At 34.2% G+C, this 15,977-nt stretch overlaps 1 protein-coding gene across 1 annotated transcript in view; it reads right to left on the bottom strand.

Annotated features, from left to right (window-relative positions):
• Positions 1–814: 814 nt before the first annotated feature.
• LOC124360937 overlaps positions 815–15,977 on the bottom strand; it is a 61,698-nt gene continuing 46,535 nt past the window's right edge. The window contains exon 4 of the mRNA XM_046814954.1: positions 815–1,111. Within this exon, the coding sequence (XP_046670910.1) occupies positions 975–1,111 (137 nt within the window). The 3' untranslated portion in view covers positions 815–974. The remainder of the gene's footprint in view (positions 1,112–15,977) is intronic.

Here is a 15,977-nt window from a genome sequence, read left to right as displayed (position 1 = left end):
TTTGTTACCGCAAAGACCCGAATTAGCAAGTCGTTCATCCTCGTCCCTAAACGACTATTCAACAATGTCTAAGATGGAGTTCAATGGGCATACCGTTGTTTGTTACCGCAAAGACCCGAATTAGCAAGTCGTTCATCCTCGTCCCTAAACGACTATTCAACAATGTCTAAGATGGAGTTCAATGGGCATACCGTTGTTTGTTACCGCAAAGACCCGAATTAGCAAGTCGTTCATCCTCGTCCCTAAACGACTATTCAACAATGTCTAAGATGGAGTTCAATGGGCATACCGTTGTTTGTTACCGCAAAGACCCGAATTAGCAAGTCGTTCATCATCCTCGTCCCTAAACGACTATTCAACAATGTCTAAGATGGAGTTCAATGGGTATACCGTTGTTTGTTACCGCAAAGACCCGAATTAGCAAGTCGTTCATCCTCGTCCCTAAACGACTATTCAACAATGTCTAAGATGGAGTTCAATGGGCATACCGTTGTTTGTTACCGCAAAGACCCGAATTAGGAAGTTCCTGATCCTAGTCCTTGAGTGACTATTGGAACATACATGAACGTACATGTCATGGGATTGTTGAGATAAATTTTTACGGGTATAATTTATACAATTATTTCAGATAAAGCTGCCAATAAATCTTGATTGTGTGTTGCAGGGAGTACTCATATCAGTAACTGGTTCAGATAACAAACTGTTTTTTTTTTTTTTTTTTTTTTTTTTTTTTTTTTTTTTTTTTTTTTTTTTTTTTTTTGGAAATCGTGTTTTGACTATAAAAATACTTAACATTACTAAAACACAATTATTATCAATTTTGTGTAATCTTTATTTTCTAATCTTGTAATAATAATAAACATAATTCATTAATAACTAATACATAACTATTCTTAACACAATATATACAAAAGGCAAGAATCAAATAAAGCCTACAAAATTGCAGGAGTTATTGCTACAAATGTTTGTAAATATCAGTTCACTTTTTTTGGCCCTTTTCTTCTTTTGAACGCTGTCGCCTGCTTTAGAAGTTCTGCATTTTCATCCTCTACAAGAGACGGGGCCTCCAATAGTCTCCGTGGTAAGATAGCTAACCCTATGAGAGTCAGACCTGCAACAAAGCAAGCAAACATGTTCTGTTACAGGTACAATGACAAAGCAGGCAAACCACACAAGTTTAATGTATATTATGATGAGTTCAAAATGTTGCATAGGGTCATTTACCTCTTAAGACACCTTTAATTATAAACAATACCCCAGTCCAGTCGACCACTACCGGCACAAGAGCTATTCTGACTGTCACGTAAATAGTTACGCTAAGGTTATAATGTTAATCGCAATGCACAGCAGTATAGTTAAAATTATAAACAATACCCCAGCAGAGTCGACCACTACCGACACAAGAGCTATTCTGACTGTCACGTAAATAGTTACGCTAAGGTTATAATGTTAATCGCAATTCACAGCAGTATAGTTAAAATTATAAACAATACCCCAGCCCAGTCGACCACTACCGACACAAGAGCTATTCTGACTGTCACGTAAATAGTTACGCTAAGGTTATAATGTTAATCGCAATGCACAGCAGTATAGTTAAAATTATAAACAATACCCCAGCAGAGTCGACCACTACCGACACAAGAGCTATTCTGACTGTCACGTAAATAGTTACGCTAAGGTTATAATGTTAATCGCAATTCACAGCAGTATAGTTAAAATTATAAACAATACCCCAGCCCAGTCGACCACTACCGACACAAGAGCTATTCTGACTGTCACGTAAATAGTTACGCTAAGGTTATTATGCTAATCGCAATTCACAGCAGTATAGTTAAAATTATAAACAATACCCCAGCCCAGTCGACCACTACCGACACAAGAGCTATTCTGACTGTCACGTAAATAGTTACGCTAAGGTTATAATGCTAATCGCAATTCACAGCAGTATAGTTAAAATTATAAACAATACCCCAGCCCAGTCGACCACTACCGACACAAGAGCTATTCTGACTGTCACGTAAATAGTTACACTAAAGGTATAATGCTAATCGCAATTCACAGCAGTATAGTTAATATTATAAACAATACCCCAGCCCAGTCGACCACTACCGACACGAGCTATTCTTACTGTCACGAAAATAGTTACGCTAAGGTTATAATGCTAATCGCAATTCACAGCAGTATAATTAAAATTATAAACAATACCCCAGCCCAGTCGACCACTACCGACACAAGAGCTATTCTGACTGTCACGTAAATAGTTACACTAAAGGTATAATGCTAATCGCAATTCACAGCAGTATAGTTAAAATTATAAACAATACCCCAGCACAGTTGACCACTAACGACACAAGAGCTATTCTGACTGTCACGTAAATAGTTACGCTAAGGTTATTATGCTAATCGCAATTCACAGCAGTATAGTTAAAATTATAAACAATACCCCAGCCCAGTCGACCACTACCGACACAAGAGCTATTCTGACTGTCACGTAAATAGTTACGCTAAGGTTATAATGCTAATCGCAATTCACAGCAGTATAGTTAAAATTATAAACAATACCCCAGCCCAGTCGACCACTACCGACACAAGAGCTATTCTGACTGTCACGTAAATAGTTACACTAAAGGTATAATGCTAATCGCAATTCACAGCAGTATAGTTAATATTATAAACAATACCCCAGCCCAGTCGACCACTACCGACACGAGCTATTCTTACTGTCACGAAAATAGTTACGCTAAGGTTATAATGCTAATCGCAATTCACAGCAGTATAATTAAAATTATAAACAATACCCCAGCCCAGTCGACCACTACCGACACAAGAGCTATTCTGACTGTCACGTAAATAGTTACACTAAAGGTATAATGCTAATCGCAATTCACAGCAGTATAGTTAAAATTATAAACAATACCCCAGCACAGTTGACCACTAACGACACAAGACCTATTCTGACTGTCACGTAAATAGTTACGCTAAGGTTATAATGCTAATCGCAATTCACAGCAGTATAGTTAAAATTATAAACAATACCCCAGCCCAGTCGACCACTACCGACACAAGAGCTATTCTGACTGTCACGTAAATAGTTACGCTAAGGTATTAATGCTAATCGCAATTCACAGCAGTATAGTTAAAATTATAAACAATACCCCAGCCCAGTCGACCACTACCGACACAAGAGCTATTCTGACTGTCACGTAAATAGTTACACTAAAGGTTATAATGCTAATCGCAATTCACAGCAGTATAGTTAAAATTATAAACAATACCCCAGCCCAGTCGACCACTACCGACACAAGAGCTATTCTGACTGTCACGTAAATAGTTACGCTAAGGTTATAATGCTAATCGCAATTCACAGCAGTATAGTTAAAATTATAAACAATACCCCAGCCCAGTCGACCACTACCGACACAAGAGCTATTCTGACTGTCACGTAAATAGTTACACTAAGGTTATAATGCTAATCGCAATTCACAGCAGTATAGTTAAAATTATAAACAATACCCCAGCCCAGTCGACCACTACCGACACAAGAGCTATTCTGACTGTCACGAAAATAGTTACGCTAAGGTTATAATGCTAATCGCAATTCACAGCAGTATAGTTAAAATTATAAACAATACCCCAGCCCAGTCGACCACTACCGACACAAGAGCTATTCTGACTGTCACGTAAATAGTTACGCTAAGGTTATAATGCTAATCGCAATTCACAGCAGTATAGTTAAAATTATAAACAATACCCCAGCCCAGTCGACCACTACCGACACAAGAGCTATTCTGACTGTCACGTAAATAGTTACGCTAAGGTTATAATGCTAATCGCAATTCACAGCAGTATAGTTAAAATTATAAACAATACCCCAGCCCAGTCGACCACTACCGACACAAGAGCTATTCTGACTGTCACGTAAATAGTTACACTAAAGGTATAATGCTAATCGCAATTCACAGCAGTATAGTTAAAATTATAAACAATACCCCAGCCCAGTCGACCACTACCGACACAAGAGCTATTCTGACTGTCACGTAAATAGTTACGCTAAGGTTATAATGCTAATCGCAATTCACAGCAGTATAGTTAAAATTATAAACAATACCCCAGCCCAGTCGACCACTACCGACACAAGAGCTATTCTGACTGTCACGTAAATAGTTACACTAAAGGTATAATGCTAATCGCAATTCACAGCAGTATAGTTAAAATTATAAACAATACCCCAGCCCAGTCGACCACTACCGACACAAGAGCTATTCTGACTGTCACGTAAATAGTTACACTAAAGGTATAATGCTAATCGCAATTCACAGCAGTATAGTTAAAATTATAAACAATACCCCAGCCCAGTCGACCACTACCGACACAAGAGCTATTCTGACTGTCACGTAAATAGTTACGCTAAGGTTATAATGCTAATCGCAATTCACAGCAGTATAGTTAAAATTATAAACAATACCCCAGCCCAGTCGACCACTACCGACACAAGAGCTATTCTGACTGTCACGAAAATAGTTACTAGTTAAGTAAAGTATATAAAGTATATCGCTACCACTATCACAATTCAAGGTTATAATGCTAATCGCATATATAGTTAAAATACAATACCCCAGCCAGTCGACCACTACCGACACAAGAGCTATTCTGACTGTCACGAAAATAGTTACACTAAAGGTAAATGCTAATCGCAATTCACAGCAGTATAGTTAAAATTATAAACAATACCCCAGCCCAGTCGACCACTACCGACACAAGAGCTATTCTGACTGTCACGTAAATAGTTACGCTAAGGTTATAATGCTAATCGCAATTCACAGCAGTTATAGTTAAAAATTATAAACAATACCCCAGCCCAGTCGACCACTACCGACACAAGAGCTATTCTGACTGTCACGTAAATAGTTACACTAAAGGGTTATAATGCTAATCGCAATTCACAGCAGTATAGTTAAAATTATAAACAATACCCCAGCCCAGTCGACCACTACCGACACAAGAGCTATTCTGACTGTCACGTAAATAGTTACACTAAAGGTATAATGCTAATCGCAATTCACAGCAGTATAGTTAAAATTATAAACAATACCCCAGCACAGTTGACCACTAACGACACAAGACCTATTCTGACTGTCACGTAAATAGTTACACTAAAGGTATAATGCTAATCGCAATTCACAGCAGTATAGTTAAAATTATAAACAACATTTTAAAATCCTTTTTTAGTAATATATCTTATAACTATACATATCTTTTGTTTTGATGGCCAACAGTTTAAAGGAACACTTAATGTAAATTCCCACTATATATTTTTCAAGTATATTCATTAAACAGTATTCCGTATCTCGTGTGCATAATATGTATCTAACTAAACAGTTTTGTTTTGATGGCCAACAGTTTAAAGGAACACTTAATGTAAATTCCCACTATATATTTTTCAAGTATATTCATTAAACAGTATTCCGTATCTCGTGTGCATAATATGTATCTAACTAAACAGTTTTGTTTTGATGGCCAACAGTTTAAAGGAACACTTAATGTAAATTCCCACTATATATTTTTCAAGTAGGTATATTCATTAAACAGTATTCCGTATCTCGTGTGCATAATATGTATCTAACTAAACAGTTTTGTTTTGATGGCCAACAGTTTAAAGGAACACTTAATGTAAATTCCCACTATATATTTTTCAAGTAGGTATATTCATTAAACAGTATTCCGTATCTCGTGTGCATAATATGTATCTAACTAAACAGTTTTGTTTTGATGGCCAACAGTTTAAAGGAACACTTAATGTAAATTCCCACTATATATTTTTCAAGTATATTCATTAAACAGTATTCCGTATCTCGTGTGCATAATATGTATCTAACTAAACAGTTTTGTTTTGATGGCCAACAGTTTAAGGGGAGTCGGATGGGCCTATCCCCGCAATGTTAATTTGATGAATTTTAGGTACCATTATCTTAAAAACTATAAATGGTAGCCAGTTAGTTCTTTTTTTATTCTGCTCTTTGTACTTTTCTTAACATTTTGAATACAGGTTTATAAAAAATCTTTTCATAAAAACGTGTGACATTTTTTTTCTTTTTATGCAAAAAATATCATAAAAAATTACAATTTACTCTGATGTATAAAATTAAGTACTGAACATAAGGCAATAATATGTATTCAAAATGCAGATTATTACTTAGGGAACAAATTAAAAAAAGAATCAACAGGCTACCTATAACAGTTCTTGAGAAAAGTGTACCTATCGAACAAAAAACATAGTTTTACAGAAAACGCATTTGAAGTTCATTGTAACCAACTCTATAAAAATACAAAAACAAACTACAGTTAATAGTGTCCAGGGGCATATGCTGGATTATCTGGATCCTCTTCTTCCTCAAGCAACTCTTCCAGTCTTAATTTGGTTAATTTTGCCCTCTGCCGGCACTTCTTTTCTAATTCCTCGAAAAGCTTGTCGGGTTCGGATCTCATCTTTCTGTTTCATTTGTCTGACCAAATTGTTGCCAGGCTTGTAGCCTAATTGTTAAAGATAAACATCTCACAATATTACCTTGATTGAAGCAAGCAACAGCCTCATATACACCTAGTTCAAGGGTTGACCTTAGCATAAATGTATTTTTAGGAAGTCGAGACCAAATTATGTTGTTGACGGATTCATTAGGGTTTTGTGTACCTCCGTGTAAACATTTCCTTAGAAGGTCTGGTGAAGCCAAGTTCCTAAATATTTTGTTTTTATTATTATATATTATATTATATCAAGATCTAGGTTTTATTTTGTCCATTACAACTTTAGGCAGGTGGAAATGATCTTTATGATCATAGGCCTCCTTATTGGCCATCGCTCTCTGGTACTTGCACGTCAAAATCTCTATGCAATTCTTTAGAAAAACAGCTATAAAAAAAGAACTAACCATCAGAAAATCTTAAGTGAAGTATTTTCTGAAAAAGAATGAAACAGGGAATACAAAATCACAAAAAAACAATTTTCGGTAAAAAAAATGTTTTTGCCCATCCGAGCAAGGCCACACTAGAATCCCAGGCCTCGCTGCTGCCCTGCTACTGGCTGCGTGACGTCACGGTAAGGGGCGGGCTCCGGCTCAACCATCTCGGCGTTTCGCACCCGGCGTCTCATACTTTTACTTACTTTCACTTGTCATTGACACCAGTCTATTGTGAACGTTTGTTGACTACAGGACACATCTGTTGGGGATAATGTGTGTGTGTGTTGGGGATTTTGTCAGAGCCTGGTTTAATCAATCAATCAATCAATCAATCAATTCATTTATTGCCAAAAAACATAACATGCATAGGCATTCGTCAAGAAAATTATAATATCCTAACTTAAAAGTATAGACTACTGACAGATCAAACACAACAAGACCAAATCAATATAACAGGAGTGATCTACAATTTATTATCCTCAACGTATTCCCGGACACTGTTAATATTCTCTCGAAATAAGAAATTTTTTCAGACGATTTTGAAATTCCCTATCGTCCACAACAATTTTCAAGCAGGATGGCAAAGAGTTAAAAAGGCGGATGCAGGAGTAAAGACTTTGCTTTTCAAAAAAAAGATGTTTTATGGCAGGGTAGGATTAGGTTGTTTCTTTTTCTTAAGGAGTAATTATGGGCTGGATTAACGTTGACTGAAAAAAGGTGGGGATACTTTTTGTAAAAAGAAAGACACTGAAGGATATAAATGGATGGGAACGTAAGGATATTATTACTGCGAAAGTAACCTCTACAAGACTGGGAACGACTCAACTTGAAAATAATCCGTATAGCTCTTTTCTGGAGACGAAAAACATATTGAGTTTTCTTACTCTCGTATCCCCATATAGAGACTCCATAGCAAAGGTAAGGATAAAAACAGCCATAAGTAAGTAAGCAAAAGAATTTCCTCACTAGCAAAACAGGATAGTCTATACATCAAAAATATGCAGCTGCTTAGTTTTTTTCGTGACTTTATCAATGTGACTAAAAAAGTTTAGCTGATCATCCAAAACAATTCCAAGATAATTAACATTCAAAGAAGGACACATTTCTGACTCTCCAATCATAATGTTTTGAGATTCAATCAAACGTTTTAGCAGACTTTCTAATTCCAAAATCAAGAAAATTGGTTTTAGATGTATTTACAAACAGAGAGTTTTCACCTAACAACCCACTGCAGCAAATTACTGGCCTGAACAAAGGTTTGGATTTCAAGCTCGGCTCGATTGCAACCAGAGATGACCAAAGAGGTATCATCAGCAAACAAAAACAACTTGGAACCTTTCACGCTTCGATGGATGTCATTTATGGAATAGTAAAAATAATAAAGGACCAAGTACGGAGCCTTGGGGAACTCCAGTGCGTACTTCTCGCTCCTCAGAAAATTGTTTTCTTAAGCACCCTGTATCATCAATAAAAGGAATTTTCAACAATCTGTCTACGGTTCAGGAGATAAGAAGCAATCCAATCATCAAAAGCTTTCCCTCTAATACCCAAGTTTTCAAGTTTTCTGAGCAACAACCCGTGATCCACAACGTCGAAAGCCTTCGTAAGATCCAAAAATAGGCCAAACACGCGTGATTCCTGTTATCCAATGAGTTTGATACCTCAGTTAGAAGACTAAAAATTGCATTGACTGTAGACAACCCCTCACGAAAGCCATATTGATGGTCATGTAAAATTCCATTGACAGACAGGTAATTGGAAAGTCTGGTCAGCACAAGCCTTTCAAGAACTTTTGAAAATGTAAGAAAGGATCGAAATGGGGCGGTAATTGCTAAGTTCATTTGGACTTCCTTTTTTCTTAAATATAGGTTTTACAATTGAGAGCTTCAAGTGTGATGGGAACTTCCCAGATTCAAATGACGAGTTCGCAATCTGTGCAAGAGGATCAGCCAATATATCTATACAGCTCAACAAAATCCTGGATGAAAACTCCATCAAATCCTGCTGAATTGCTTGTTTTCAAGGACTTTACGACTGAGATGATTTCATTCTTATCAGTTGGAGCAAAAAAATATAGAGGAACTCATACTTGATGAAGACAATGATCTAGGAGGAACAAATGAAGAAATTACCCTCAGAATCTCTCAAACTCTGGCTTATTTCTGCAAAATGGATGTTGAATTTCTCTGAAATCATCCTAGGATTGTTCATCAGATCGCCATTCTCGTCATTAAGCGTAATATGTGTGAAGGCATTAGCTTTCTTATCAGGAATGAGATCCTTAACCACATTCCAAGCAGCTCGCTGTTTATTCTGAGCCCCCGCTGATGTAGGTCAATACTTTTTTCGCTTTGGCGGAATGGATGCGATCCTAAACTCCTTCTTGGTTTGAATAAAAGAAACTCTCAAAGGATGAGAAGAGTCAAGATGCTTAGACAGCGAGTAGAGAAACAAAAGGCGATTATGAAGTTTTTTTAGATCTTCATCCAAAGGAATCCTCATCTGAGTGCCCCATGTACCGAACTTAGTCTTTTTTTGTAGGAAAAACACAATCAATATAAAATGACAAAATTGCAAGAAATGAGTCAAACATTTCATCAACATCAGCGGCTTCCAAAAAGCTCATGCCATGATTCACCCTCCAGAAGACTCCTCAAGACCCGAATGCCGTCCGGGGTGAAGCACCGCTTGAATGTAAATTTAATAATATTGTGGGTTGAAAGGAACAAATGAGGCAATGTCTCCAATTTGCGCATGATGATCGGGAAATTTCCAGTAATTAGAACCTGAGGTGAAAACATATTCTTTGGAATATTGCTAAATATGTTGTCAATGAGTGAACTGGAACCATTAAATTCTCGAGTGAAAGTGTCTATTGTGCTCACCAAGCCGAACGAATTCATCAGATCGATAAAAATTTTAGATGACTGACTAATGGTGGAAAAATCTATATTGAAATCACCAGACAAAAACAATCCATCTGTCAAGATGGATACAGGTTTCCAAGCAATGCTGAATCGATAGAAAAAAATCATTTATTTCAGAAATGCTCTGATTAGGTGGTCTATAGACACATTATAAAAATAATACTATTTGCTTCAGACTCAACTCTAACACCACACAACTCACAAACACCCTCAATCGAGAACTCAGACATATCAATTTCATAAAACTTAAGTAGTTTCCTTAACTAAAATACAAACGCCTCCTCTTTTTAAGAATTAAGTATGCCGAGTAAATGTTACGTTCCAGAGATACTTATGTTAAGCCATTTGTTAATGTTTTTTCATTTCCGAAAGATCCTGAGACATTCCGTACGTGGCTAAGAGCGATTCACAGAGATAGTTATGAGGTTACGTCCAACTCCCGCGTGTGCATTAAACATTTTGACGAGCGATATATAATAAAGGAAGACACTGTAACTCGACCTGACGGCACCATTTTAACAGTAAAGCGGGATCGGCTAAAGTTAAGGAACGATGCGGTTCCAACAATTTTTGAAAACTTGCCTAACTACATTGGAAAAGATCTGCCGGCTGAGAGGAAGGATCCAGAAGGAAGAAGAAGGGAAGCAGAAGAGCGACACCAAAAACAAATCCAAGAGGAAGAACGGCGGGACACAATTGACTCATTCAGCTGTCTCACAAATAATTACAGTAAGATGTGAAACTTAGAACTTAACAATGTATATTCTCAACAGGACAACAACCAACTATTTTTATTTTTAGTTTCCATTAAAGACAATATTTACCCTACAGTTACATTGTCCTTAAACATTAAAGACGACTTGTCCTTTTATTTAGTTAAAAATAATAACTTGGTCAAGAATAGTAGTTATTTGCGAACGTTTTCACAGAACTTAAAAATTGACAGTTGGTCCAAGCTAAGAAATATAATTAAAAAGCTAATCTCTGAAGTAATAGACATACCAAAATCAGACAAAGTAGAATGTATAATCAGTTTGTTGGATGGGATGTTAGAAGAAATAACAGACACTAATGTTGCAGAAAAGTTAACTTTCTTTAAAGAACAAATTAAATTAGCAGCTTCAGTTAAAATTTCATATTGTACGTCTTCCTTAATTTGGTTTGCAACGTTATTCTTTTGTTTTCCAGCTGCATACAAAAAGATTAGAGATGCCAAAGTTTTGACTATGCCCCATCCACGATACTTGCAATCTTTTACCTCAAAGTTAGGAACTGGTAGCTCTGGAATAGATACTACTCATATTAGATATCTAAAAAAAGTTATCCTGTACGAAAGAAAATGAAAATGTATGTAGCTTACTTATTGATGAAATTTATGAACAACCAGAAATGAGCTATACAGGTGGTAAATTGGAAGGACTAGCTCATAATCAAAACCAAAACTCTATTGGATTACCAACAACCATTCAGTCATTTATGATAAGCTCACTACTTTCACACAATAAAGATGTTGTAGGGTTATTTCCCTGTAGAGATTTAACCAGTGATTATTTGTATAGTCTAATTTTACAAGTATTGAAAATGTTAACTGATGTTGGTTATATAGTAACAATTATTTCCAACAACAATGGTGTTAACAGAGCTATGTTTACAAAGCTTTGTGGTGGAACACTTAAGAGTAGTTTTTCAATCCTTATAACAAACAACAGGAAATTTTTGTTATGTTTGACACTGTTCACCTTTTTAAATGTATAAGAAACAACTGGCTGAACCAATCAGACAGTAATCAATCATTTATCTTCCCCGACTTTTATGATAGTGAAAATACTCATTTTGCAAGTGTTTCACATCTAAAAATTATTAAAAATTTAGAAGAAAGTAATGTTGTTAAAACAGCCCCATCATTACCAAAAACAGTTTTATTTCCAACTAATATTGAGAGACAAAACGTAGATTTATGTGTGAAACTGTTTGATGTTAAGAACATAGCTGCTCTAAAGCACCATGCTACTCAAAATAACAATAACTGATTGTCTTAAACTCTTTAAACTTGTTGTAAGCGACAGGTATGAAAAAATGTTTCTAATGTTAAAACAACAGAGAAAAGTTTTGAGCAATTTAATGTTAGATCACCTTAGCGACTCATACATTTTTCCATGTAAAACTTGTTCTATTAGTTCTTTGATTTATGTAAAAAAGTGCATAAATATCTTTACTAATATTCTTTTAAATAACTATAGCAAACAAACAAGGGAAAAAATTGTAGAAAAGGAGCGTGGCAAATGTAAAAAAAGAAAGATTAATAAGTTAAGCCGATAAATAGTAACTTTTATAATAAGAATAACTTTTGTATTGCTTATTTCATTTACCTAATAATTCCAAATGAATTAAATATTTATGTACTATGATGAAGTATTTGTGCTAAAGGGATACTCCTGAGATGTGATAACTACCTTCACCGGTTATGCTGAAATATTGATAAGTTTCACGGTGAGTCCTGGCGGCCAATGCTATTCTTACGAGACGAGCGCTGCTCGCCCGCCCCTTACTGTGACGTCACAACATGAGCAGCGCGGCCTGGGATTCTAGTGTGGCCTTGATCCGAGTCCCCTTAAAGGAACACTTAATGTAAATTCCCACTATATATTTTTCAAGTATATTCATTAAACAGTATTCCGTATCTCGTGTGCATAATATGTATCTAACTAAACAGTTTTGTTTTGATGGCCAACAGTTTAAAGGAACACTTAATGTAAATTCCCACTATATATTTTTCAAGTATATTCATTAAACAGTATTCCGTATCTCGTGTGCATAATATGTATCTAACTAAACAGTTTTGTTTTGATGGCCAACAGTTTAAAGGAACACTTAATGTAAATTCCCACTATATATTTTTCAAGTAGGTATATTCATTAAACAGTATTCCGTATCTCGTGTGCATAATATGTATCTAACTAAACAGTTTTGTTTTGATGGCCAACAGTTTAAAGGAACACTTAATGTAAATTCCCACTATATATTTTTCAAGTATATTCATTAAACAGTATTCCGTATCTCGTGTGCATAATATGTATCTAACTAAACAGTTTTGTTTTGATGGCCAACAGTTTAAAGGAACACTTAATGTAAATTCCCACTATATATTTTTCAAGTAGGTATATTCATTAAACAGTATTCCGTATCTCGTGTGCATAATATGTATCTAACTAAACAGTTTTGTTTTGATGGCCAACAGTTTAAAGGAACACTTAATGTAAATTCCCACTATATATTTTTCAAGTAGGTATATTCATTAAACAGTATTCCGTATCTCGTGTGCATAATATGTATCTAACTAAACAGTTTTGTTTTGATGGCCAACAGTTTAAAGGAACACTTAATGTAAATTCCCACTATATATTTTTCAAGTAGGTATATTCATTAAACAGTATTCCGTATCTCGTGTGCATAATATGTATCTAACTAAACAGTTTTGTTTTGATGGCCAACAGTTTAAAGGAACACTTAATGTAAATTCCCACTATATATTTTTCAAGTAGTATATTCATTAAACAGTATTCCGTATCTCGTGTGCATAATATGTATCTAACTAAACAGTTTTGTTTTGATGGCCAACAGTTTAAAGGAACACTTAATGTAAATTCCCACTATATATTTTTCAAGTAGGTATATTCATTAAACAGTATTCCGTATCTCGTGTGCATAATATGTATCTAACTAAACAGTTTTGTTTTTTATGCTCTTGTTACACTATAAAAAAATAAAGAAATGCTTTCTGAAATTGAAACATAAGCTTTTTCCCCCCATATCTTAGTTAAATATGTTTATAATATTATAAAATACCTATTTGTACTAAAGAACATGCTTTAAGTCGTTCGCTATTATCTAGGTTTATTATTTATATTCTTCAAGAACGAAATATTATTTTGCTGCTTCCAGAAACATAATCCTACAGGAGGAAATGTTTAATTTTTTACCCGACATTGTAGCTTAAAGATTATCTGAAAAACAAAGAAATTTACGACAATGATTTAAATAATTTAAGACAATGGGCAAAAGAAAATCAAATTAACGAGCACGAAAATATGCACTGTATAGAAAATTTTTGAGAATTAAAGAAACAGTTTAAGGATGAAAAGAAAAATCTTGAACTATTTAATGATGAAAAAATCAATCAACTGCTGAAAAATTATCTGTTAAAACTAACGATAAAACTAGATCTGAAATGATCGAACAAATAGGCGAAACTCTAAAAGAGAACACTGTATAAATTATTATTGATGTCGAAGTTTTATCCTCTATACATGGTATATAAATATAGTATGGTATAAATAAGTTACTGTAGATAAAGCTGCAATGGAAAGATACAAATTCTAGGCATATCGAAGATAACACTGCAAGAAAAAGCAATGGATAGATGTTTTATCAAAAGATGTTAGTTTAGGTAAAAGATTTGTTGCCCTTTCGACAGCTGGAGCAATGTTTCTAAACAGAAAATTAGGAATGGGAATTGAAGAGAACTTGAAACTTTAGCTATATAAATGGAGACAAAAGTTAATTTCAGCAAAATCAGAAAGAAAAAATAAAATCCGTTTCTAAGAAGAAAATACTGTTAGTATTCGATTTAAAATAGATCAATTACAAAACGGAAACAATGAGATAATTTTAACCAATAGGCAATATAGTAAACCCAAAAAACTCAAGAAAAATAATAAACGAATCAGAATACAACTTTCTTATAATCAGTTGAAAGAACTTAGAAATAGTGAACTATTAAAATATTTGTTACATTTTAGAGAAGATGAAGGAAACAGGATTTTTCCGGACATTTGCCATCGTTCAGTGAAACAATAAATCAGTAACACTACGTTTCGAGATCTGCAATCTGATCTCTTCTTCACTGAACGATGGCAAATGTCCGGAAAATCATGTTTCCTTCACAATCCTTCCATCGTCAAAAATAACCTTCAAACAAAGAATTAGAGAATATGTTCCAGTTGTGAAAAATTTTGTTCCATATGTTAGAAAAGCAGCTCACATTGTTAAAAAAAGACATAATTCCTAATTTTAGAAACATTTTAAATTGTTTAGATAAAGAGTTAGATTTTAGACGGTCTGGATTAGATGAAAAACTTTTAATTATGTGAAATCAAACGTTAAAAATATTTTAAATCAAACTATTAACATTCGGAGAGTTAGAATAATTCTGTGAAAACATTAAACATTTAGAGGAAATTTCATTAGGAGTTTCATTTTTCATTTCATTTCAGAAGTTTTTATAGATAATTAATCAGCGATTCCTTAAATGTTAAAACAATTCAAATTGTTTAATGAATTATTAAATAGATTGAAATATTTTTTATTTTCTATAAATATTTTCTTTAATTCCTGTCATTTTCTATATTATACGCATTTTCAGCCATTTGGTGTCCTTGAGCTCAGGTTCGTAAAGAATATCGCTCCTTTTCATAAGTATCTTTGTTTTTTAGATGAATTTGTATTTATAGTGTCCTTCAAAATGTTTCTTGGAAATTTATTATTATTTTTTTTTTTTTTAAAGACAAGTATTGAAAAAATAGTATGGATATAGGGTAAATAACGCTTGTATCACTATATCAGGTTGTAGGAGGTAATTTATACTTTTTTAATTAATTGCTGTTCTAAGAACCATAAATAATTAAGCAAAATTGAGCACAAAAGTTATTGATAAAATAGTATGGACAAGAAAATTGCTTCCTAAATATAGTGAAAGAGGATATGTTTTGATTTGTACTACAAAGAAAACAAGAAATTAGATGTTTTAAAAGAAACAGAGAAACACGAAATTGTGAATTTGGAGACAATTTGTATCTTTGAATCAAAGACAAATTCGTGTTTACAGTAATTGTGGAGTTAGAAGGCTGTAAAGTATAAATGCTGAACAGATTTTTGAATATTGTGGATGAAAAGAGATTTACACCTGACCTAATAATGACTGGAAGAAAGGCAATAAAAAAAATCAAGAATGTGTTACAATAATCATTTAATAAAAAAATCAATTAATTTTGTGAAATATAAAGGTTTTTCAATGGTTAAAGGAAAATTTTATAAT

The sequence above is a fragment of the Homalodisca vitripennis genome, chromosome 4 (genome assembly GCF_021130785.1).
Source record: "Homalodisca vitripennis isolate AUS2020 chromosome 4, UT_GWSS_2.1, whole genome shotgun sequence".
Classification (NCBI taxonomy): Eukaryota; Metazoa; Arthropoda; class Insecta; order Hemiptera; family Cicadellidae; genus Homalodisca; species Homalodisca vitripennis.
Note: the sequence above shows the minus strand (reverse complement) of the source record. Positions and strands in the feature narration are given on the sequence as shown.